The 24,424-nt window shown below is 47.1% G+C and overlaps 1 protein-coding gene across 1 annotated transcript; it reads left to right on the top strand.

Moving 5' to 3' along the window:
- Positions 1 to 2,265: 2,265 nt before the first annotated feature.
- LOC147732418 (uncharacterized) lies at positions 2,266 to 3,903 on the top strand. Its single transcript, XM_086958806.1, has one exon. The coding sequence runs from the start codon at positions 2,266 to 2,268 to the stop codon at positions 3,901 to 3,903; it is 1,638 nt and encodes a 545-aa protein (XP_086814932.1).
- Positions 3,904 to 24,424: the final 20,521 nt, after the last annotated feature.

The following is a 24,424-nucleotide window of genomic DNA, read 5'->3' as shown; positions in this document are numbered from 1 at the left end:
GAGGAATCGGAATTGTTTGATAATACCATGGAAAGTGTGAGAGAATTACAGAAGGAAGCCACCCCTGCCGAATTAGAGAAGTGGGAAACAGAAGTAGGGAGATTGGACGAGAATAATTGTTGGGTCAATCTGTCAGAAAAACAGAGGTGGTTGCTACCCAATGCATTAGTGCAGGCCGTTGTAACTATGGCCCACGGCCCTGCCCACGTAGGAGCCAAAGGTATTTGTGGACTCCTAGACCCAGTATGGAATAACCCTAACATACAAAGGACAGCTGTCCGGTTAGTCCAATACTGCATGGTCTGTTTGCAACACAATCCGGGAAAGGGAGAAAATGTCCTGAGAGGGAACTTTGCACCTCCAACGTTACCCTTTGAAGTACTCCAGATGGATTACATCCACATGGAGCGTGTCAACAATTTGAAGTATGTTTTGGTAGTAGTTTGTGCTTTTAGCAAATGGGTTGAGGCCTACCCCACAAAGGAGAATACTGCTCTGGCCACAGCAAAGGCCCTTCTCAAGGAGTTTGTACCACAATATGGTTTGCTCCGTTTGATCTGGTCAGACAATGGGGGACACTTCCATGGGGCCCTTGTTAAGCATATTTGTGATGGCTTACAAATAAAGCAAAAGTTCCACGCGGCCCGACATCCACAATCAGCAGGGCTTGTGGAAAAATACAACGGGATTTTAAAACTTAAAATGGCTAAGATTCAGGAAAGCCAAATGGAATTAAAAAACACAGTATCATTTAATAAGTGTGTCAAAATTCATATTAAAAACAATTAGTGAAGAACATAAATACAACTCAATAATACAAAGAACAGGCTAAATAATATTTACATAGTACAAACAAAATATATCTATTAAAATAACTATTGTGACGGTGGCAATACTATATAGATTGCCACCGTCACAATAGTTATTTTAATAGATATATTTTGTTTGTACTATGTAAATATTATTTAGCCTGTTCTTTGTATTATTGAGTTGTATTTATGTTCTTCACTAATTGTTTTTAATATGAATTTTGACACACTTATTAAATGATACTGTGTTTTTTAATTCCATTTGAGTTGTAGTTCCTTTGTGCAGTTCCTCCCTCCCATTGTGTTGATATTATGCCAAAAAGTTTTTTACACTGTGTTGTTCCCTGTAATATGAATTGATTCCTTTCACAGGGGGTCCTTGTTATTTACACTATAAGATTCAGGAAAGCACAGGGTTGAAATGGCCTGACACCTTGCCCTTGGCCCTCATGTCACTACGGGTTACCCCTCATTCTCGCTCTGGTCTCTCTCCTTATGAGATAACATTCGGCCGACCCGCCAATATATATGGGGTGCCCAGACCACGATCCTTTTTTGATATAGAATATCCTATGTTGATCGATTATCTGTATGCCCTGACTAAAGATCTCCGTTCTATTCATCAGCAGGTAGCATCTGTACTGCAGCCTCTGCCAGAGGGCCCCGGACACCGATTACAGCCCGGCCAGTGGGTGCTGGTCAATAAATTCGAACAAGACTCCAGCCTGGCTCCAAGGTGATCTGAGCCGCGCCAAATCCTGCTCGCAACCCGAACGGCTGTCAAAGTGGATGGGAGAAAGCATTGGATCCACGTCTCCCATCTGAAAAAGCTGCTGCTCTCACTTCCACATGATCAGTGACGGACTGGGGGAACTCTGACACAGGAGACCAAGAGAGCTACTGCATTCGTACCCTTTTCCGACGCCTGCGAGACCGAACAAAGGCAAGAGGAGGGAGTGACGAGATCTGGTGAACCGGTTTCTGCTGAATCTGCAATTGCTCTAAATCCTGTTTTGAATACCCTGGCAAGCGAAAGTTCTAATGAGAGAGAGATACCTACAGTGCTGTTTTCTGATCAGGAAGTTCCGGGTCATGTGCGATACAACCTGCAGCCGAGAAAACATCACGGTGCCTCAGACCCTACCACCAGGAGATAAGGAAAGACTCAATTGAATAGATAGGGTTTACTAGCTTGCAGGTCTGAGGTACTGAGCGAGACACTGGACTGAACCCGTTGAGAGCTGGAACTTTGATCACTGTGCTCTGTTCAGAAAGAAAGACTGACTCCTGTGAAAGGCCAGGTTGTACAACGGGATCATTCTGACCACAACTCTTTGTTTTCTTGAGATGAACGATAGGAGTCTGCCTGTGAGACTCTGACGGACACAGGGAGAAGAACCCTCTGGCAGAACGGACTGCTAGGCCCGAGTTAATTTTTTTGGACTTTTAGCTAGGAATGTACCCTTTTGGTCGTATTGTACTTGAAGAAGAACTTCCCATTGCACCTCGATACGTGCCGTTCTATGAACCAATGTTTTCAACCTGGACCACGAGGGTCAAGGTAGCCTTTGTGTTGGTTATAACTGTCATAATAGCTATTTTTATGGGCTTATTCATATATTTAGAGCATAAATACCCTTTGCAAACTCTTTTACCCTCTGCTGTTGCACCACCTGAGCATTCCATGATCACCCTCGCACCCCACAAAGAACGACATCGCCAGACCTATGCGAAAAATGTATTTGTAGAAATGCTCCATCAGACGCACAGTGCTACCAACATTACTGACTGCTGGGTTTGTGGGCTTCTGCCTTCTGTTATGCACAAACATGATCTGTTCCTCTCGCTACCCCTGTCCTATTTAGGAAGTTGTGAAGCATGGTTTAAAATGTTTTCCGCTATGTACAATCATTATGTCGAAAATCCCAAACAGTACACCGAGAAAGATTATAATATGATCTTAGCATATATCGAAAAGCATCAGGGATTTGACCCAGAAGGTAATGAGGGACGGGGATCGTTAGATCCAGAAGCCTGTATGAATATGTATACTGAGGTTGAGAATAGTACCTGGTTGCAGGATGAACTTTATGATTTTGCCCATTTTAATGATTCCCAATACTTCCAGCATTTTGTTGTTAGAAATGTTACCAGCGAACGAATTGTACCCATTCCTATTTTAAATAGCTCCTCCGATTTCTGTGTACAGGGGATGGAGCATATACAGGTTGGTGACAGTGTCTGTAATTATACCTATCGCATGAAGATATTTAGCAGTCTACCATTGTTAACGCCACCCAATGTGTATTTTGGATGCGGGGAAAATGCTTACACTTGGTTACCCCGAGGTTGGGCCGGGCAGTGCTATTTGTCCTTCTTGTACCCACCTGTATACATAGCACCATCCGACTATCATAGAACACACCAGCTACACTCAGCTAGAACAGTACCCAATAGGCAACGTAGACAGCTCATAGCAACGGAAGTTGATCAGACCGACACCTCCTTGCAGCAGTTCACCGATTTTAGCAAAGGTTTGGTACCATTCTGGGGACCTATATTTAATAGCAGAGAAATAAGAAGGTTGTCTAGAATAGTAGAAAATGTCATTAATATCACCACTGATATCATGACTAATATTACTGTAGAGCTTCAGGCGACCAGGCTCGTTTCGCTCCAAAACCGTATGGTTTTGGACGTTATCTTGGCTGATCGAGGCGGAGCAGGCCGAGTGATTGGCAGTTCTTGCTGCGTATATATTCCAGACTCCGCCCCCACTGTTCATTTGGCTATCCAGAAGCTGCATCGCATAGCTGCTGAAATACATACCGAAAATGGATCCTGGTCACTGTCTGGCTGGTCCTGGGGGCTTCTGACCACTTGGGGATGGAAATTGTTGTTAATATTGGGTGGAGCGGCCGGTGTCATTTTCACCTGTTGCGTCCTCATACAATGTGGTCCGGCTTGTTGCTCCTATTGTGCTTCTAGGGTGACAGCCATGTGCGTCCCTGCCCCAGTTTCCGCCAAGATTCAGATGCTCCAACAGGAGATTCATGAATTAATGGCTATTGATGAGGAGGTTTTCCAAGATTAGTGTCCCCTTTTTCTTTAGCTACATCACGCTAAAAGGAGGGTTTGAGGAACCGGAATTGATTTTCGGTTCTATGAAGCATATGATCGTTGTTTAAGAATTAGCATGATGTATCTAGATTACTTACCGCAAGTATGCAAACACTAGCATACACTCGAAATGAGGTAATTTAGGGTTCTAACATACACTGCATTACACATTTTACACTTGCTTGACTTAACCGACGCCATTTTGTGGCCTCGCTCGAAATCCTACATTAACAGGCCTTATTCAAAGACTGCACCGAAGCCGTTCCCCTGAGAAATAGCCAGACTGTTGCAAAAACTGCTGTCTCTGCTCGTTAGGCCTGTCAAGGTTATAGGTAGAAGGAGGAGGCCCGATAGGCACATTCCGGGGGTGCGGGACGGACTCTCTCAGAGTTAGCAGAAGGGAGTCACCCGTACGACCTTGCTAATCTAGGATGAGCTAAACCAAGAGCGCTTTGTCTCCCATATATGGTCTTTCCCTCTGCGCCAACCTGTACCAACTTGTATTTTTCCATCTTAGGTAACGGTTTCGAAATATAACAGTATATATGTGATGTTCTGACAATGTGCCAGCAGTCTTCTTGGCGAACCTCGTGGGGTTAGGTCGCAAGGAGCTCCTCTGGCAGAGTTTGTTTGTTATAATAAACGATTGGACCTTCTACACTGCCAACCGACTGATTATTGGTAATGGGAATGGGACTGGTTGTAAGTATAACTCTAATTGGGTGGTGGTAAATATTTTTCGGTACTTCATCTGGTTGGCAGCAGCCCTTGCTTGCTGTCCGGTTCAGGAATGCTGGTACCTGGAGATCTGAGGGCCTCTTGGGTGAGCTTTATAGTGCATGGAAGCATACCTCCCACACCGGTTACGGTGTGGAAGTATGATGTCAACATGTTTTATATCAAACATGATAGGGTTCGTTACAGCCAATTTAGAGATGGTCACAATGGCTGATGCACTTACAACCTGGGAGAATGAACTCTGATGGTCGTAGGGGTGCCCCGCTCATGCAGAAGCACCCTCACACTTGAACCGAGCACCCTGCCTTCAGGATTGAAAGGCCTGCCTTAGGGGTGACTTATAGGCTTTAAGTGTAGTGACCTCTGATATAATAAAACGTATATCTGTCATAAGTGGTGCTAGCACCAGCTTACATAGGCTGTAATGGCAGGCCCACAGTCACAATTTGAGTCTTCTCTCATGGGTGGCATAATGCATTCATCAGCCTACGGGAGACCCCAGGTATACCTATGCCCTTGGTGCCATATACTAAGGACTTAGAATGGTACACCGGGAGCCAATCTGGAGTGTACTTAAGTACTCACCATGCCCAATTTAGGGGAGATAGCACAGAGGCTTGGGTCCTGGTTAGCAGGATCCCAGTCATACTAGTCAGAAACAGCATCACACCAGACAAAAAGTGGGGTAACCATAAAAGCAGGTCCTACTTTCCTACAGATGTGTAAATGGTTAGTTGCTGATACCGTATTTCCACACATTGTCGTTTGTGCACTATATATATTCTGATCAGCAAAACTGCTCGTCTGTGTAAATGCAGTGGCATTTCATTGGAAAATAAGCTGTCTGAAAATGGCAGTGCGCTACCATGCTATATGAATTTATTTACCACAATGTGCTGCAAAAAGCACCACCGGCTACCTACCACACCCCTACTATTTTCCTTCTGAATGGGCATTGCTCATTTATTACTCTTTTTTCCTAGCGTGATGCTAGGATTTTTCACGATCCCCATGAGTTCAGTGATATCGCAGTGATGACTGCATCTGTGCTCTGAAAATTGTTCCAGCACCACTGCCTAGGGTACTGCGACAACCAGCGCGTCAATCCTCAGAGTAACACATGGAGTGGCCATGTGCAGAGTACATGGCGTCGGTGAGCTGCGATATTACCGATACAACCTGCATTTCAGTGACACTGTTGCAGAAATATCTGCAAGATATATATTTATTCACAGAAGGCATCATTGATTTCAATTTTAACACAAAATAATTTGACACTTGCCCCTTTACTATTCCCTTCTCTTCCAAGAAATTCTCCATTTAAAGCATAGTGTTGGGCTGTCATCCGCCGAGTTATCTATAATCAGATGGGTTGAGTGGCCATAACCTACCGCCATCGCATTACCCCAATCAGCTCCTAAGCTGCTTTTACTTTATTCCTTGAGAGTGGCATCCAGGACCATCTGAGGGTACCTACCGCTTGTGCTGCGGGAAAGTTGCAAAGCTTGACGACTCACAACTTCGCACATTTGTCTGTTGAAACAAACTTGGCAGCCTTCATCACTAAAAGCAAATTCAACAACGTTTTTCAAAGAGCTGTAAATGGGATACTACGACGCAGCATGAAGTTTTGCAGTGCCGTTCCAGGCCAGGAGCAGCAGCCTCTGGCCTCTTTTCTTAAAACACTGTGGGCCTTATTTATGAAGGGCTTGCGCTACCGGTGCGTCACTTTTTCCCATTTTAAAAGTGACGCACCGGCCGCCCAAGGCCTTCATAAATAGGGCCCTGTGTTCCTTCTTTCCCCACTCGTGGAAGGCACAAGCAAGGAGGTGAAATGCTGTGCCTGAGCAGCTGCCAATGCTCTTCCTTGCTTCTTCTCAGGCAACAGCAGGTGTTGTTTCGTGACTGCAGGGTGTAGCAGATGAGACAAACGCGGGAGCTGCCAGTCCATCCTTTGTTAGAGGTGTCCCCTCCATCGCGTCACTCTCTCCTTCCAGAGCAGCTTGTCTCCACCCATAAAATCCATATTTATTTATTTATTTATAAAGTTATATACAGCGCGAACAAGATGCCGAAGGATATCAGAGCGCTTTACATTCAGATGGAAGGAAGGACATAAATGGGATAGCTACATCAAGTAGGAGTAAAAACAGGAATGAATGCAGATTACAAGACAATTGCAGCACGGGGGGTTTTAATAAACAGGTGTAAATGGGCAACGAAGTGGGTCTGACAGGGTCTTGTTAGTATAACAGGCTCAAATGTACTCTAGCCGCAATCCCTGTTCCTCCCCTGCATCATATATTACCTGGTTACAAAAGAGATGTCCCTTCTGATTTCTTTGGGCCTGGGATCCCATGGCAGCTCCACTTACTTTACTCAAGGCTGGACTGGCCGCACTGGTCCGGTTTTGTAGCATTTTTTAAAGCAACTCCTGCAGAGTTCCTTGTATATCCAGGAGTTTTGCACTAGCAATAAAAGTGTCAAGATAACTCTGGCGATTAATGGCGAGAGATGTAGTTTGTCTAGTGGCAGTGTCGGCTCATGTAAGGTAGTGCAGAGGGTTAATGTACCTTCTGCAAAGAACATGTACCATGCAGGTCACAGAATAGAGTTTTATGTGCATAGCTCAGTAGGTTACTACTTTTGTTACAGAGATTCCTTTGTTAATGTGTATTCCATGAGTTACATTCGTAATATAGCACAGTGTGCTATGGACCGCCTTCAAAGAGCTGCATGCAAACTCCATGGTACAGATTGGAAAATTATGTTTTTCCCAGTCATTCTGTATCCTAAATTGCTAAAAAGGGTTTGCTTGTGTAGAAATAAATTCTTATTTGTAAAGTCAATCCTATGCACTTTGTTACGTTCTTAATTCTAAGTTTGTGCTTCTCCAGATCAAGCATTCATAAAAAATGCCTACCAGTATGAGTGACAGGTGAATCCTACATCATGCAGTCCCTTTTGTTCTATGTTACATTTTCTATACACTGATTTATTCATGTATGATTCATTGTCTCTGTAGGTGTGTGTGTTGTAAAGTGCTCTGACCCTCACACTGGTATGAGAGGCTCAATAAAACAAATGAAATACACGTGAGAGAGCGGCTATGGAGAGATGCGCGGCCCTGCTAGAGGGTGATAGCGAGAGCATCATTGAAGAGCCCCAGCAAAGATTGGCGTATTGTGGTGCACTGTAAGGTCATTTAATATCCTTTAAAAGCATATATAAAATGAAATGTGCTGTAGAATGCACCATTTTTGACATTTTTACCCAATTTTTCTTTGGTGGAGAGCTCCACCCAGCCTCACCAAACCTCTCTTGCAGTGGCCAGGCTCACTCGCTGTGCACTATACCGGGCTGGTCTGACTAAATTTGGCAGGCCTGTTGTGGGCTCCCAGTCCTGACTGCACTGGGCTTTTACTCCAACGGGGACGTACAAACCTGGGCAGCATTCAAATGATGCTTTGCACATTTGTTTACAAAGGTTGTTCCAGGGAAGTACCTTTATACCTTTATATCACCTGGCTTTTGGTGCCTGTTTATAGTGTGGCTTGGCAGAGCAGCTGTCATCATCACTAGAGAGGAGATTTGGCTCCACCCACATATTGGGACCCAGGAGCACATGTTTTGGTTGGGCGGAAGTTGTGTGCATCCACAAAAGTGATATATACAGCTGCTGGAGTTTGAACTTTCAGGAGCACACACCCCACATTGTAATGCTATTAAAGTGTCTTAGGTAACTAGATAATTTATGATGCTTTTCTCTAGCATCAGCACAGATGGGAAGAGGGCAGTCGTTAACCTACCTGGATGTTTAGTTCTGGTTTGACAGTGCCACTGAAACTTGATCTTTTAACCTACGCCAATGGTATTCAACATTTCGCTGCTTCCACACAATTACATATGCATTCCCATGCTATTTACTTGTAATGCTTCACATGACCACACAGCAGTTCTTTGAAGCCGGACATAACTAGTGGCTTTCCCAATGCTTGTTTTATTTTATTTTTCTCATTGCATGATTTAGCTGTGTCCGTGTTAAGTTTCCTTCCATAAGAAGGGCGTTTGCTCTTCTCTGCTCTGCTACTAGGGATGGTAAAATGTTTAATTACTGTTCCCTCCTGTCCTTATTACTGAGGCAGGGCTACGACTACTCTATTCTCTCGTTCTCCATGCCCGGTCGCTGGTGTCATTTTGACATCGTTATTTCTCTCGTCTCTCTTCTTTAATCGCTCCTTGCACATTTGTTTTGCCGAAGCCGCTCTGTAATTTGTTGAAGTCACTGAGCAGCACCAGTGGTTCCTGCGCGCTCCCCGCTGGGAGGAAATGATTTACTCATCAGCAGAAAGGCTCTGCTGACGCACAGCTATGAGATCGTTAATAACAGCCCCTCGGTCACAGCCAGCAGGAGAGGGGCTGAGGGAGAGGCAGGAGAGGGGTGAGAGGGGCTGAGGGAGTGAAGAGAGAGGGGCTGAGGGAAGAGACGGGAGAGGGGCTGAGGGAGAGGCAGGAGAGGGGTGAGAGGGGCTGAGGGAGAGGAGAGAGAGGGGCTGAGGGAAGAGACGGGAGAGAGGCTGAGGGAGAGACCGGAGAGGGACTGAGGGAGAGACGGGAGAGGGGCTGAGGGAAGAGACGGGAGAGGGACTGAGTGAAGAGACGGGAGAGGGGGGCTGAGGGAGAGACGGGTGAGGGGCTGAGGGTAGAGACGGGAGAGGGGCTGAGGGAGAGACCGGAGAGGGACTGAGGGAGAGACGGGAGAGGGGCTGAGGGTAGAGACGGGAGAGGGGCTGAGGGAAGAGAAGGGAGAGGGCTGAGGGCTGAGGGAAGAGAAGGGAGAGGGCTGAGGGAGAGAGGAGAGAGCGGCTGAGGGAGAGGGGCTGAGGGAGAGACCGGAGAGGGACTGAGGGAGAGACGGGAGAGTGGCTGAGGGAAGAGATGGGAGAGGGACTGAGTGAAGAGACGGGAGAGGGGCTGAGGGAGAGACGGGAGAGGGGCTGAGGGTAGAGACGGGAGAGGGGCTGAGGGAAGAGAAGGGAGAGGGCTGAGGGAAGAGAAGGGAGAGGGCTGAGGGAGAGAGGAGAGAGCGGCTGAGGGAGAGGGGCTGAGGGAGAGACCGGAGAGGCACTGAGGGAAGAGACGGGAGAGGGGCTGAGGGAGAGACGGGAGAGGGGCTGAGGGAGAGACGGGAGAGGGGCTGAGGGAAGAGAAGGGAGAGGGCTGAGGGAGAGAGGAGAGAGCGGCTGAGGGAGAGGGGCTGAGGGTGAGACCGGAGAGGGACTGAGGGAGAGACGGGAGAGGGGCTGAGGGAAGAGATGGGAGAGGGGCTGAGGGAAGAGACGGGGGAGGGGCTGAGGGAGAGACGGGAGAGGGGCTGAGGGTAGAGACGGGAGAGGGGCTGAGGGAAGAGAAGGGAGAGGGCTGAGGGAAGAGAAGGGAGAGGGCTGAGGGAGAGAGGAGAGAGCGGCTGAGGGAGAGGGGCTGAGGGAGAGACCGGAGAGGGACTGAGGGAGAGATGGGAGAGGGGCTGAGGGAAGAGATGGGAGAGGGACTGAGTGAAGAGACGGGGGAGGGGCTGAGGGAGAGACGGGAGAGGGGCTGAGGGTAGAGACGGGAGAGGGGCTGAGGGGCTGAGGGAAGAGAAGGGAGAGGGCTGAGGGAAGAGAAGGGAGAGGGCTGAGGGAGAGAGGAGAGAGCGGCTGAGGGAGAGGGGCTGAGGGAGAGACCGGAGAGGCACTGAGGGAAGAGACGGGAGAGGGGCTGAGGGAGAGACGGGAGAGGGGCTGAGGGAGAGACGGGAGAGGGGCTGAGGGAAGAGATGGGAGAGGGACTGAGGGAGAGACGGGAGAGGGGCTGAGGGAAGAGATGGGAGAGGGACTGAGGGAGAGACAGGAGAGGGGCTGAGGGAGAGACGGGAGAGGGGCTGAGGGTAGAGACGGGAGAGGGGCTGAGGGAAGAGAAGGGAGAGGGCTGAGGGCTGAGGGAAGAGAAGGGAGAGGGCTGAGGGAGAGAGGAGAGAGCGGCTGAGGGAGAGGGGCTGAGGGAGAGACCGGAGAGGGACTGAGGGAGAGACGGGAGAGGGGCTGAGGGAAGAGATCGGAGAGGGACTGAGTGAAGAGACGGGGGAGGGGCTGAGGGAGAGACAGGAGAGGGGCTGAGGGTAGAGACGGGAGAGGGGCTGAGGGAAGAGAAGGGAGAGGGCTGAGGGAAGAGAAGGGAGAGGGCTGAGGGAGAGAGGAGAGAGCGGCTGAGGGAGAGGGGCTGAGGGAGAGACCGGAGAGGGACTGAGGGAAGAGACGGGAGAGGGGCTGAAGGAGAGACGGGAGAGGGGCTGAGGGTAGAGACGGGAGAGGGGCTGAGGGAAGAGAAGGGAGAGGGCTGAGGGCTGAGGGAAGAGAAGGGAGAGGGCTGAGGGAGAGAGGAGAGAGCGGCTGAGGGAGAGGGGCTGAGGGAGAGACTGGAGAGGGACTGAGGGAGAGACGGGAGAGGGGCTGAGGGAAGAGATGGGAGAGGGACTGAGTGAAGAGACGGGAGAGGGGCTGAGGGAGAGACGGGAGAGGGGCTGAGGGAAGAGAAGGGAGAGGGCTGAGGGAAGAGAAGGGAGAGGGCTGAGGGAGAGAGGAGAGAGCGGCTGAGGGAGAGGGGCTGAGGGAGAGACCGGAGAGGGACTGAGGGAAGAGATGGGAGAGGGACTGAGTGAAGAGACGGGAGAGACGGGAGAGAGGCTGAGGGAGAGACGGGAGAGGGGCTGAGGGTAGAGACAGGAGAGACGGGAGAGGGGCTGAGGGAGAGACGGGAGAGGGGCTGAGGGTAGAGACGGGAGAGGGGCTGAGGGAAGAGAAGGGAGAGGGCTGAGGGAAGAGAATGGAGAGGGCTGAGGGAGAGAGGAGAGAGCGGCTGAGGGAGAGGGGCTGAGGGAGAGAGGAGAGAGGGGCTGAGGGAAGAGACAGGAGAGGGGCTGAGTGAAGAAACGGGAGAGGGGCTGAGGGAAGAGACGGAGAGGGGCTGAGGGAAGAGACGGGAGATGGGCGAGAGAGGCTGAGGGAAGGGACGGGAGAGGGGCTGAGGGAAGAGATGGGAGAGGGGCTGAGGGAAGAGACAGGAGAGGGGCTGAGGGAGAGACGGGAGAGGGACTGAGAGAGAGACGGGAGAGAGGCTGAGGGAGAGACGGGAGAGGGGCTGCGGGAAGAGAAGGGAGAGGGTCGAGAGGGAAGAGACGGGAGAGGGGCTGAGGGAAGGGACAGGAGAAGGACTGAGGGAGTGACTGGAGAGGGGCTGAGGGAAGAGAATGGAGAGGGCTGAGGGAGAGAGGAGAGAGCGGCCGAGGGAGAGGGGCTGAGGGAGAGAGGAGAGAGAGGGGCTGAGGGAGAGACGGGAGAGGGGCTGAGGGAAGAGACGGGAGAGGGGCTGAGGGAAGAGACGGGAGAGGGGCTGAGGGAGAGACAGGAGAGGGACTGAGAGAGAGATGGGATGGAGGCTGAGGGAGAGACTGGAGAGGGGCTGAGGGAAGAGAAGGGAGAGGGGCGAGAGGGAAGAGATGGGAGAGGGGCTGAGGGAAGAGAAGGGAGAGGGCTGAGGGAGAGAGGAGAGAGCGGCCGAGGGAGAGGGGCTGAGGGAGAGAGGAGAGAGGGGCTGAGGGAAGAGACAGGAGAGGGGCTGAGGGAAGAGACGGGAAAGGGGCATAGGGAAGAGATGGGCGAGAGGGGCTGAGGGAAGGGACGGGAGAGGGGCCGAGGGAAGAGACGGGAGAGGGGCTGAGGGAAGAGACAGGAGAGGGGGGAGAGTGGCTGAGAGAAGAGACGGGAGAGGGGCTGAGGGACGGGACGGGAGAGGGGCGAGAGGTGTTGAGGGAAGAGACGGGAGAGGGACTGAGGGAAGAGACGGGAGAAGGGCTGAGGGAGAGACAGAAGAGGGACTGAGGGAAGAGACGGGAGAGGGGCTGAGGGAAGAGACGGGAGAGGGGCTGGGGGAAGAGATGGGAGAGGGGCTGAGGGAGTGACTGGAGAGGGTCTGAGGGAGAGACGGGAGTGGGAAAAGAGAAAATGATGAATGGGCAAGAAAGGTGAAGGGAACAAGGAGTAAGAAGTTTGAGTGAAGCGAAAGAAGAGAGGAAGAGGGGAGTGATGAAAGTGAGACAAGAGAAAGGCTCAGAGCGGAGAGAACAGTGAGAGAGAAGAGTTTTGGGAGAAGGAGGGCTGGATGGGTCTGGCCATTTATCCCATTGGGAATTTTCCTGGGAGGAGTGAGGTTGGGGCTGGAGCACGGTCGGTTTGGAACCAAAAAGAAGCCTAGTCTTTGAAAAAAGTTGCGTACATTTGTTGATCACAACTTTTAACAACATTTTGCATCCTACATTTTTGGAGAGTGGGGGTGTGGATTTTGTGGTATATATAGCATTCTCCATGGCCCTGGAGCATGCAAATCAATAAGGCACACACAGAGCTCTTGATTGTATGTCTTTATTCCTCAGCATACAATCTCATTCTGCCCTCTGATTACGCCATAGCTGTTAATACCAACATCTTAATATCTCCCAACCAGTTAAGTACTTCATCTCCTGAATCCGCCCAAAACTGCAAGGGTCCTAGCACATGTAGTTTTATGACACTACAGTGTAGCCGCGTTTTAAACCTTGTAGAGCATTAATAGCGGTGAAGACTGGGGGGAAACGTATTCACTGCAGCTCTTGACCTCCTCACTGGTCTTGAACAGTTTCAATGTCTTGAACTAAGTAGAAATATACCAACTCTCAACCAACTATGTCCTGGACAAATCAGAAATTTACCGCAAAGCCAGGAGGAAAGGGAGAGGTTGGGGTTTCTTGGGAATACACTCTGTAATGGCAAACTGAATTTCAGAACTAGCAATAAAAATATGAATTCGAGTATTCCATCATTAGGGCAAGTCAGAGAGTAAATGCTCTTGCTCACCAATGTCAGAAAGTCATCCGTTTACCAATATGCTGCTGTTTATTGAAATTGTTTTAGGGTTATTTAATGATGGATACTTCTTGTGTGAAAGGTCCAGATGGATTTGTGACCCAGTAACCAAACATTTTAACTCATCATTTGAAGTAAGCAACGGAGGATGCAGCCTAATTTTTTATAAGCAAATCCTCTCTCTGAAACATATGAAGACATTTCATATATCATGGAAAGAGATGCGCTTTTCTCAGGTAGAGCATCAACTATGCCCTTCCAAAATGCCTGCTGTACGAACTTTCAATTGGGCATTACTTAATCCCCGACTGTACTCACTGATCAATGCAGTAGGGTGGCATAGTGAGCAAAAGATTGATGGATATAACCCAGATCTCTTGACCGGGGGTGCTTGTTTGATTCATTGAGCATTCCGTCCATCATTTCTTGCCGCAGTACTTATCAAGGCAGGGCACCAGCTTGTCATGTAAAATGCTCAGAGTACCTAGTTCCAAAGGAGCCTGTTCTGCTAAATCAATCCCCACTTTCCCACCAGCAACTTCCAAACCAATAAAAAAAACGGCACCAGCTACCCTGTTAGCGCATTTCATCCTTATTTGTGTTCCAGTTTAGAAGAACACATGCCATTGCATTGAGTGACATTTAATACAAGTTATAGTTTCTAAACATGAGCCTACAAACATTCAAGAAACCTTACTTGATGTAATGACATTGTCAGGAGTTAACCAAAAAAAAGTAAATTTGTGTTGTGAACTGTTCCTATTGGCAATAGTGCTATTGTATATGGAGCAACTTTATTGTTCTTGAATAAAGCATATGATTGAGGTTGTAGTAAAGTACACACCTTGAACTGCAACAGTATCATTCGTCATGCTTTGGAAACTCAGTCAAAAATGAAATGACCTACATCTTAATATCCACAACACCTAGTAACCTGCAATTTAAGTTTCCGCTGCCACCTTTCCAACACCCTTGACACTCTCTTCCCACCTCCCAAGTCACATCTCTAGATTTCAATCTTGTACAATGAAGAAAACACTTTGCAAGAACTCACTAGTTAGAAGACTTCAGTCATTAGGTTTATCTAACCAATGTGATCGATTTGTATTACAGTGGATGATGCCTCTTATTTGGATCTCTGAATGTATTTTGTTCATGGGACTTTCAACACGAAATAAAGCATATATAAAATGAAACATGACAAAATCCCTATAGGTGGGCAGGAATCCAGGTTGAGGCAAATGGACAGTCAAAGACACGCAAAGACGATACACCGAGGTATAATGGTCTATGATGAAGTCCGACGTCATGGCCTATGCAGACTTGATAGGTTTTCAAGCAGGAAGAGGTCAGTCTTGAGGGATTGTAGGAAGCTGACCTGGGAGGTAATATGAGGGTGGGGTGCTACCGTGGAAAGGCACTATGCACTATAGAACTTCTATGGCCCCTTACAGACAACTGAAAATCCAACTGAGAAGGACTCCCAAAAAGAAGGATAGAAAACCAAAAGTTTGAGGTTGACATCTATGTATAACATCTAAATATATCCCCATTGGGGGTTTCTTTGTGAACTCGGTTGGTTGTCTGTATTTCTAGATCCCTTGTGCGTAGTATGTTTGAAATAGTGTGTATGGTTAGGATGATTGGTGAGACTGATATGGATGAATGAATAAAGTTGCCTTCTTTTAAACTTTATTTTTATTATGGAATGTTTAGGTGGGGTTTGTATTTGAAATTTTGTGTGTTGTACTAATTGTAAAATTACTTTTTTCTATTATACAGGAATGATTAATGTGTACCTTTTTTTGTATATGTAAAAAAATCTTTTCTTGAAAAATAACCAAACAAATGGCTTTTTGAAATAAATGACAAATATAGCCTTAACTATTGTCTTTTGTATGTATTGATGCTGTGTCCTTGTAAAAAAAAGTATTTTTTTTTTACCTTGAGTCATACCAATGTTGAAATTAGATAGGTCAGTCCAGAGGTTCTTCTATAGTGCATTTTCTGCCCTTTCCCCCTCTTCTAGATCTAAAAGAAATATATATCGGGGGTACCCTCAGCTATGATAATAAAAAAAAGCTACAGTGGAAAGGGCCTAGGAAGGAAAAATAAACCGTGGATTGACGGAAAGGGAAGTGGAGAGAAATAATGTATTGTTAGTAAGTGCTGAGTTTAGAATCAGAAGGAGGGGGAGATGGGGACCTAAAGTATTGTGCTCTCAAGTAAAGTACGACAACAAGGCTTGTGCACTGTTAACCAGCATGAATCGTGGTTGACAAAGTTGGTAGCAGAGGATTCGCAGATTTTAGACAGAGTTGAGGCGTGTATAGTTTGCAGATGGGAAGAGGGCATTTTGGTTGGTAGTGATAGAGTGTAGGGAGAGGCTCGTCTGGTTGCAACATAGGACGTCCGAGATCTAATGAAGCCATGGGCTGTGTATATGCGCGGGCAGGAGTGTCTGAACAGCAGCAGGAGAAACTGCTGCAGAGTTGCAGCAGTCCACCCACTGCCTTGTCAGGCTTTCCTGCTGTGGTAAGGGTTTCCCTGCATGGAGAAGGATTGTGAAGCTGACCCTCTTTTTCAAAAATGTGCACAGTCTACTAAGGTTTACAAATACATTTGTGAAGTTCTGAGCTATTAAACTTCACAAACCCCTCTAATAAGTATCAGTGTTTTTTTTAATTCGTTTTTTTCTTCACTTTTTTAACTTTCAAAGGATTTTGGGGGGCTTTGCAAATGGAACAGAAAAAAACAGAGACATAAATACATGGCCAGGTATACAGCAGGTAAAGTGACCAGATCTCATGCGCAGGATTAGTTGATAGACTGTAAACTATATGGGAACAAAAGTGAGGTAGCTCATACAGAAAGTAAATGCAAGTAGTACAAAGTAACACTTAAAGAGAAACGGCCACAAAAGGGTTACATCAGCAGGCATGACAAACCTGCAATATAGGGATAGTAACATATCTAGTAAAATACCTGTAGCAAGTATATATCCCACAAAGTACATTGTTATGAAGCATATATCACGTTACATCCTAGTAGCACAGCGTGTTACAACAGCGGTCAGGACAAGCCTGTGACAAAGGCGTGGTAACATACCTAGTGAAATACAAGGAGCTAGTACATATTCTGCAAAGTACATTAATTTGAAGCATATGTTACATATTATATACTATTAACACATATGCTCTTGACACACATGCTTTAGGGAGGCGGCAATCTGACTATACATATGCAGAGGTTCCAGTATAGGCTTGGGTAAGAGATTGGTTCATGGCCCATTAGGGTACTCATGGTGGTTTGGTAGTGGCAAAATAGTTGTCCAGTATCTTCCAGACATTGGAGTTCTGTGTTTTCCAGGGAGAGTTCTGAAGGGTGATATTGTCAGCCCCACTTAAATAGGTAACCCAGTTAAGCCAGAATTGGAAAGAGCTAGCGGATGTAAGCGGCCAATTAGCAAGAACAGGCCAACAGGCCGAAGATATAATTATGTCTACCAGAAGGTTGTCACAATGTGACTTGAGTTGAGATTCTCGGAATCCCTGAATTAGGGAGAGGAAGTCATTTTTCAGTCGAATCCCAAATAGAGTGCGGATAAAATCGAATATGCAATGCCAAAAAGGCGATATGACACTGCAATACAAAAGTAAGTGGGGTAGGTCACCCGTGACTTCATTACAGTTCCAGCAAAGAACAGATTATGAACTCAAGCAGGGGTGCAGAATGTGCTATGCAGCAGCCAGTACCTCGTTTGAGAGAAAGAAAGGGTGAATTTATGGGTTAAAATTGATTTCCAGATTAGCTGCCAGGTGTCTGGAGGGACAGTCCCTAGACTATCTCATTTCCTCTGGAGTGTTGCGGTGAAAGAGAAGATTTTGGCATTAAAAGGTGGTGAAACTTGGAGGTTTGAAGGCCAGTCTTGTTGAAAGAATGTATGGTCTTAAGAAGAGAGGGATCTCTTCTGGGATATTTAATTTTGGACATACTGACTTTGAGCTTGACAAAGTCATAAAAGTCTATGCTAAGAACGTTATATTGTAGTTGAAGTTCTCTGATGGAGAGAGGGGGTTGCCAGGAGCTCAATTGTTTTAGGAAATGGATGCCTTTGATGCCCATGAGCCCCAAAATATGGTTTCCCCATGTATTCTGATTTTAGGGCTGTGCCAGAGTGACATCAAGTTAGAATTGGCGATTGGAGTCTCTAGAAGTCTATCAAGCCTCAGTAGGGCTCTTTTCATGTTGTTAAAGATATATTTGGCCGACGAGGGAGATTTTGTCTTACTAGTTAACAGTGAGATGGGGTGGAGGTCCCCCAGAAAATCTTTTTCAATTAGTAGCCATATGGAGGTATAGTTTAGGGAATGGGACCGCCAAAGGAAGCCTTGTCTGGCTAAGAAAGCAGTTTGGTAAAAATATTTATCTGCCAGATCAACTCCTCCTAGCTGAACAGGCAAGCATAGTTTTTTGATGGAGATTCTAGAGCATTTATTTTGCCAAATAAACGTTGTGAGCAGCTTGTCTAGTTTATGATTGAATATGTCAGATAATACTAGAAGTAACATACTGAGGAGGTAATTAACTATGAGGGTGACCATCATCTTGATGGCCTAGATATAATCCCAAAAGGTGAGGAACTATTGATCCAACCATCTAGCATCTCAATTTTCTTCAGTGTTAGGTTTTCTTTATGGTGGAGTGACTCTAATAGGTTTGATTACATTCTAGGTCCAAGTATTTTATGAAGGTGGGCAGTCCTGTGGATTTTAAAACGTCGTTACTACTGAGGTTATTCAGACCCATGATTTCGGAATTGTCTTTATTGAGTTTATAACTAGAAACCAGGGTGTAGTCCTCTACTGTCTTTAGCAGAGAGGGGATTGACTGGGCAGCATCTTCGGTCATAATCAGAATGTGGTCAACATATGCAGCCATCTTCATCATGTTTTTTTAAAGGAAACGTCAGCTATGGAGGGGTTACCTTGAATCTTATGGAATAGAGGCTCAACGGTCAGGATAAAAATGGAGAGTGAGAAGGGGCAACTTTTCCTAGTGCCTCTCTCCAAATTAAATGCTGGGGACAAAAGTCCGCCTCACCTTGCCTTTGCAGAGGGACCACTCTATAGGGCCATGACCATCTTGGTGAAGGCGTCGCCGAGGTTATACTTCTGTAGGGTCTCCTGCAGAAACGTCCAAGAAACTCTATTGAATGCTTTTTCAGCCTCTAAGGTAACTGCAATGGTGTCAGAATTTGCTGATTTGGCTCTATCAAAGATGTGGCATAGGAGGAAGACATTGTCATTAGATAATCTATTCTTCATGAACCCCACCTGTGTGTGATCGATTTGGGATGGCAATAATGGTTCAAGCCTTTTTGCAGAGGATTTTGGCATAGATTGTCGCATCTAGGTCAATAAAATAAATTGGTCTTTAATTCTTCACCAGAGTTGAGGCCTTATTCTCTTTTGGAATAAACACTATAGTGGCCTTGCTGGATGTGCCTGTGATGGTGCCTGATTCTGAGAAGTGTTGGAATAGGGCCAGTAATGTGGGGCTGAAGACAGGAGCAAATGTTTTATAAAACTTAGTTGTGAAGCTATGTGGGACCAGGATCTAATTAGGTTTAAGAGACTTGATAGCCACAGCAACCTCCTCCATCGATATTGGTGAGCTAAAAGTTAGTCTTGGTCAGTGATAAAAGGGAGTATTATTTCCTTTAGTTAAGCCTTACAGTCCTTCACCGGAGGGTTTGAGTCTTTATTGACTAAGGACAAGTAAAGGTCTTTGAGGATGTCAGGATTTTTTCAGGGTTGGTATGGGGAACATTTAGTTTATCTTTGAGAGAATTAATATCCCTACGATTCTGCTTATGTTTCAGGTATGAGGCCAGGATTTTGCCGGTTTTGTTTGTCTCACATAGTTTTAGGGATTTATGTTTAAGATCCAGGCCACAACACTCTCACTCAGAATTCTATTGTATTCATATTTTATATTGGTGAGAGTGGAGAGAGTTTGGGCATCAGGTAATGAGATGTTTGCAGCCTCTAGCGATTTCATCTCTCCTAAATCTAGAAGTTCTTTATTATGGGCTTTGATTAATTTAGCTTGTATTTTGATTAAGGTACCCCTAACAGTAGCTTTGAAGGCATCCCAATGAGTAGTAGGGGCTGTATTTGAGACCACATTTTCATTCACATAGGTCTCTATGGTATTTTTTGATAGTTCCTCTAGGGGCAGCATCTCTAATAGAGTAATCATTGAATCTCCAAATTTTGTTAGGTGTTCTTGTGTTGGCGCCGATGATAGATAGAGTAACAGCAGAATGACCAGAGACTAGCCTCAATAGTATGTTGGTCTGGTCTATTAGATGTATATGGGCTTTAGAGATCAGCAGGTAGCCAATCCTGGAGTAGGAATGGGAACGATAGAGAGCATGGCCACAAGATTGCAGCCACTCTGTGAGGCTCTGCAGGCTGGACCACCAATCCGTATATTATCTATCACATCTGGCAGACATCGAAGACGAAAAGAGAAGGGTGGATATTCAGCTGACACTGGAGGATCAGATCTGCCTGCTCCAGGAATGATGAGTGCCGTTCGGGTGCAGAATCCCGTGGCCCCCGACTCAACATGGCGGAGTGGTGAGGCCTGCGACACTGTACACCATGACGGTGGTGGTGAACCATGAACGGCGCACCCTGGGTGCCGCGTTGTAACAAACCCTCCCCTGCAAGCAGTGAGAAGCCAGGGGGAAGTGGAGGCTGATGGAGCGTGTTTGCTGAATGCCGCGGATGGGGAGCCTGTGACCTGGCCTGAAGAGGGCTGAGATTGCACGTGGCCTATGCCAGGGTAAGAGAAGTCCCAGAGAGGGCATCTGTGCACCAGCAGCAGCTATTGTGAAATCAGCAAGGAGGGAAGGAGTGTCCGGTAAGCCCTGTGCTGGATGCAGAGTAGAGGGAGGAGGCCTAAGACATAGCGCTCCTTGCCACCTCCTCCCCCGCAGGAATGAAGGACCAGGAGGTGAAGACTCAGAATATTGTAACTTAACTATTCACCACTTTATTTATATGCTATTGAATTGTTTGTTGATGTCTGCTTTACCAGCAGCTGGAAGTTGTCTCCTTGCTGATTTCACATGGTCCAGCCACCCAGCTATCTATAACTGAGATGAGTTGGACACCTAGTGTTTCCTCCCTCAGGAATGAGTCCATTTGTTGTATAATACTTGGCCCCAGATGACTGTGTTGGGGTTGAGGGGTCTTTACTCAGCCAGTTTGGGTGAGTGTAATGGGAACGGGGTGGGTTATACCGGGGTTCTCATGGTGGTTAACATGTTTTCTTGATGTTCTTTCTCCCCCCCTCTTCCCCATCCCGCTGCCCTCCTCCTACCTTAATGAGCTTAGGGAGTGGCCCTCAGGAGTGAGTGAGAGACTGCTAATGAGCATCTAGATCTGTGAAGCGAGAGAAAGACTCAACTAAAAATATTAACTTGGAATGCCCAAGGCCTGAATGATAGACGGAAGGGGTGAGATTGGTAGCTGCTTATTTGCACCGCCCTGAAGCAGACATTTGTTTCTTGTAGGAGCTACACTTGACCGAACACACTTGAACATGTCTGCAAGCAAGATGGTTGGGGGAAAATCTTAAAGCATGCTGTTCTAACTACGTGTGTAGTGTGCCCATTTTCATCAGGAAGGGTCTGCTTTGGCTCACGCGGAAGGCTTTTTACGATACACAGGGAAGATACATCAAGCTGACAGGCACGCTGGAGGGACACTCAATCAGGTTAGTCTTGATATATGACCCCAATGTAGATGACCCGGACTTCTTTGGAGAGGTTTGGAAGCTGATTGACACTTTAAGGCCTGGCGCAATCTTGTGGGGAGGTGACTACAACGTAGGTCTAGACCCACGCAAAGACAGATCGGGCATCGCACAGCGCCCTCACCCAGGAGCGGCGGCACAATTACATATCATTATAGCTGACAACAATTTGGTAGATATTTGGTGCAGTAGAAACGTAAATTTCAAGGAGGGTACTTGTGTGTACTCCACCGGCCCCCCGGTCAATAATTGATTATTGGCTTGCTTAGAGAGACATGCTTGCCTGGGTTACCACTGTTACACACTTAGCTAGAACTCTGTCTGACCACGCCCTGATGCATGTCGAATTAGGTTTACCGCAGTACCAGAGCGGAGCATTCATCTGGCGACTCCCACCAGGCACATTGCAAGACCAGGTATTCCGGCAAATATTCAGGATGTCGATAATAGAGTATTTTACACTCAATGGGAGCATGGTTGAGTCCTCTTCTACACTATGGGAGATGTTTAAATCTGTGATACAGGAAGAATGCATTGCAAAGCAGGCAGGTGTGCTACACTCACTGTGGGGGGAGCTCAAGGATTTGAAAGAGGAGATACAAAGCCTAGAAAGCAAGTTTTTTGCCACCAACAATAATGAAATCCCAGGCAGCATCAGGGGTAAGATTGGGGAATTCGAGGAGGCAGACGTACACAAGACTCATTACCTCAGAAGGGAGGCGTGTGATAGGAGATATAAAGAGGGGGATCGGGCCAACAGGACACTGGCAGGCCTACTCAGAAAGTGCTGGGCCAGCGATTATATTAGAAAATTAAGCAACTTTGACAAAGAGGTGTAGCGATTGGTCAGGGGGCCATCCATTCTGAAATAACCTTTAATTCCTCATTCTATGAGGCGAATCAAAAAGAAGCATGCCCAGATATGAAGGATTTTTATGATTCAATGCAGCTGCTATGGCTCGAGAACGGACATCAATACTATCTGGATGAACTGTTCTGGGAGGAAGAGGTGGTCAGGTTCATGCATACATTACCCGGGGATAAGGCCCCTGGCCTGGATGGCCTGTCAGCCGCATTTTACAAAGAAAATGCACCACTGTTAACACCGCATCTTAGAAATATGCATGAGGAATCGATGGAAAGGAGAGGGCTTTCCCCTTTGCTTCGTGAAGCACACATCATCACGATTGTAAAAACTGACAAAGATCTATTGAAACATGATTCTTAAAGGCTGCTGTGTATGATTAACCTGGACAACAAAATCCTGGCTTAACTCATAATATCAAGACTTCTTCCAATGCTACTCCTTTTAATGCGGCTTGACCAATGCAGCTTTGTCCCTGGTAGGGCTACGTCTCACAAGTTGCGCACATTTTTTGCCCCAATGCAAGAAATTGACTCCTTGCTCCAAACAGCCACACTTTTTCTGAATGCCACTAAGGCATTTGACTCTCTTGAATGGCCATATTTATTCACAGTTCTTTCCCGCATAGACATTAGTTCCAAATTCATAAAACTGATCACTCTCTTATACTCTAGTCTCACTGCGAGGCTCCAAGTTAATGTAGTGATATCCCCTCCATTTCCAGTGTCCCAGGGCACAAGACAGGGGTGCCCCTTGTCCCCTCTTCTATTTGGGATTGCTATGGAGCCCCTTGCGGCCCGTTAAGGCAGCACCATGCACATCGCGGTTTGGCATTTCTTCTGCTGGTGATACTTGTCTTTTGCATTTGGGAGGACTCTCGGGCATACACATAAATTGGGGAAAACCGGTAATCTAACTGCAGTTACAGAATGGTTCCAAGTAGAGTATCCACTCTGCTGGGTGGAGGGCCCAATGAAATACCTGGGAGTCACATTGTTGAGGAACTTTAGTGCTCCAATTATGGAAGACTCATGGAGTGGATGGATAGCCGGCTGAAGCAATGGGAGGGATTTCCGCTGTCCCTGGTTGGGCGACTGGCAATAGCCAAAATGGTCATCCTCCCCAAATTCCTCTACGTATTCATTAACCTTCCGCTCCTTCTCAGCAGCGCCTTCAGACGTAGATTGTGATTGCACTTGATATCCCTTGCCTAGGCTGGAAAACAACCCATGGTCTCTTGGGAAACTTTAACCTTACCCTTTGAACAGGGTGAATTGGGTGCTCCAGACATGGAACTTGATATCCCTTGCCTAGGCTGGAAAACAACCCATGGTCTCTTGGGAAACTTTAACCTTACCCTTTGAACAGGGTGGATTGGGTGCTCCAGACATGGAACTTTACCTTAACTGTGCTCAAGCCCAATTCGGTTTTCACTGGATATACCCAATGCTATTTATGGCACATACGGTGTCCTAACAAGCCCACGTAGCCCTAATACCATTGAATGCGATCCTTTACAGTCCACAGCCTAGACTGCGATCTAGGTTGGGCATCATCAGCTGCAGGGTATGGGCATGGCATGGGCTGAGACAGAGGGCACGGCTGGCGGTGCTGTTAACCCCCTCTGTGCAGCTGCTCAGAAACCCTGCAATTTCGTTTTTGGCAGACATGGGGTCCTGCCATAAAATGGGGAAACTTCAACTTCATACAATGGGAGATGCGTTCCCGGATGGCACCTTCGTAGAGCCATGCAGGGTACTGGTGTGGGAGAAGCTGGGTGTGCTCGATAGAGTGACTTACTATCATCTCCAAGCTGAATTGTGTGCTGGTTTTACTTTCTTCCCGGTGGCACTGCCCATGTTCCAGGTGCTTGAGGACTGCCTGACTAATCCCTCACCCCGCAAACTGATCACGCAGTTATATGCAGACATGCAGCGAACAGCGCCATTATGAGTTCCTGGAGCTCGGCAGAAGTGGGAGGCGCAGCTTTGCATACCTATATCAGAGGACCAATTGGTGTTCTGCTGCGTGCAGGCACAAGAGCTGCCCCCAATTATAGGCTGCACTTAATTCATTTTATGTTCTTACATAGGCTATACAGAACACCAGAAAGGCTGCACACA

Source organism: Lissotriton vulgaris, chromosome 2_1, assembly GCF_964263255.1.
Source record: "Lissotriton vulgaris chromosome 2_1, aLisVul1.2, whole genome shotgun sequence".
Classification (NCBI taxonomy): Eukaryota; Metazoa; Chordata; class Amphibia; order Caudata; family Salamandridae; genus Lissotriton; species Lissotriton vulgaris.
This window is presented reverse-complemented; position numbering and strand designations above follow the sequence as displayed.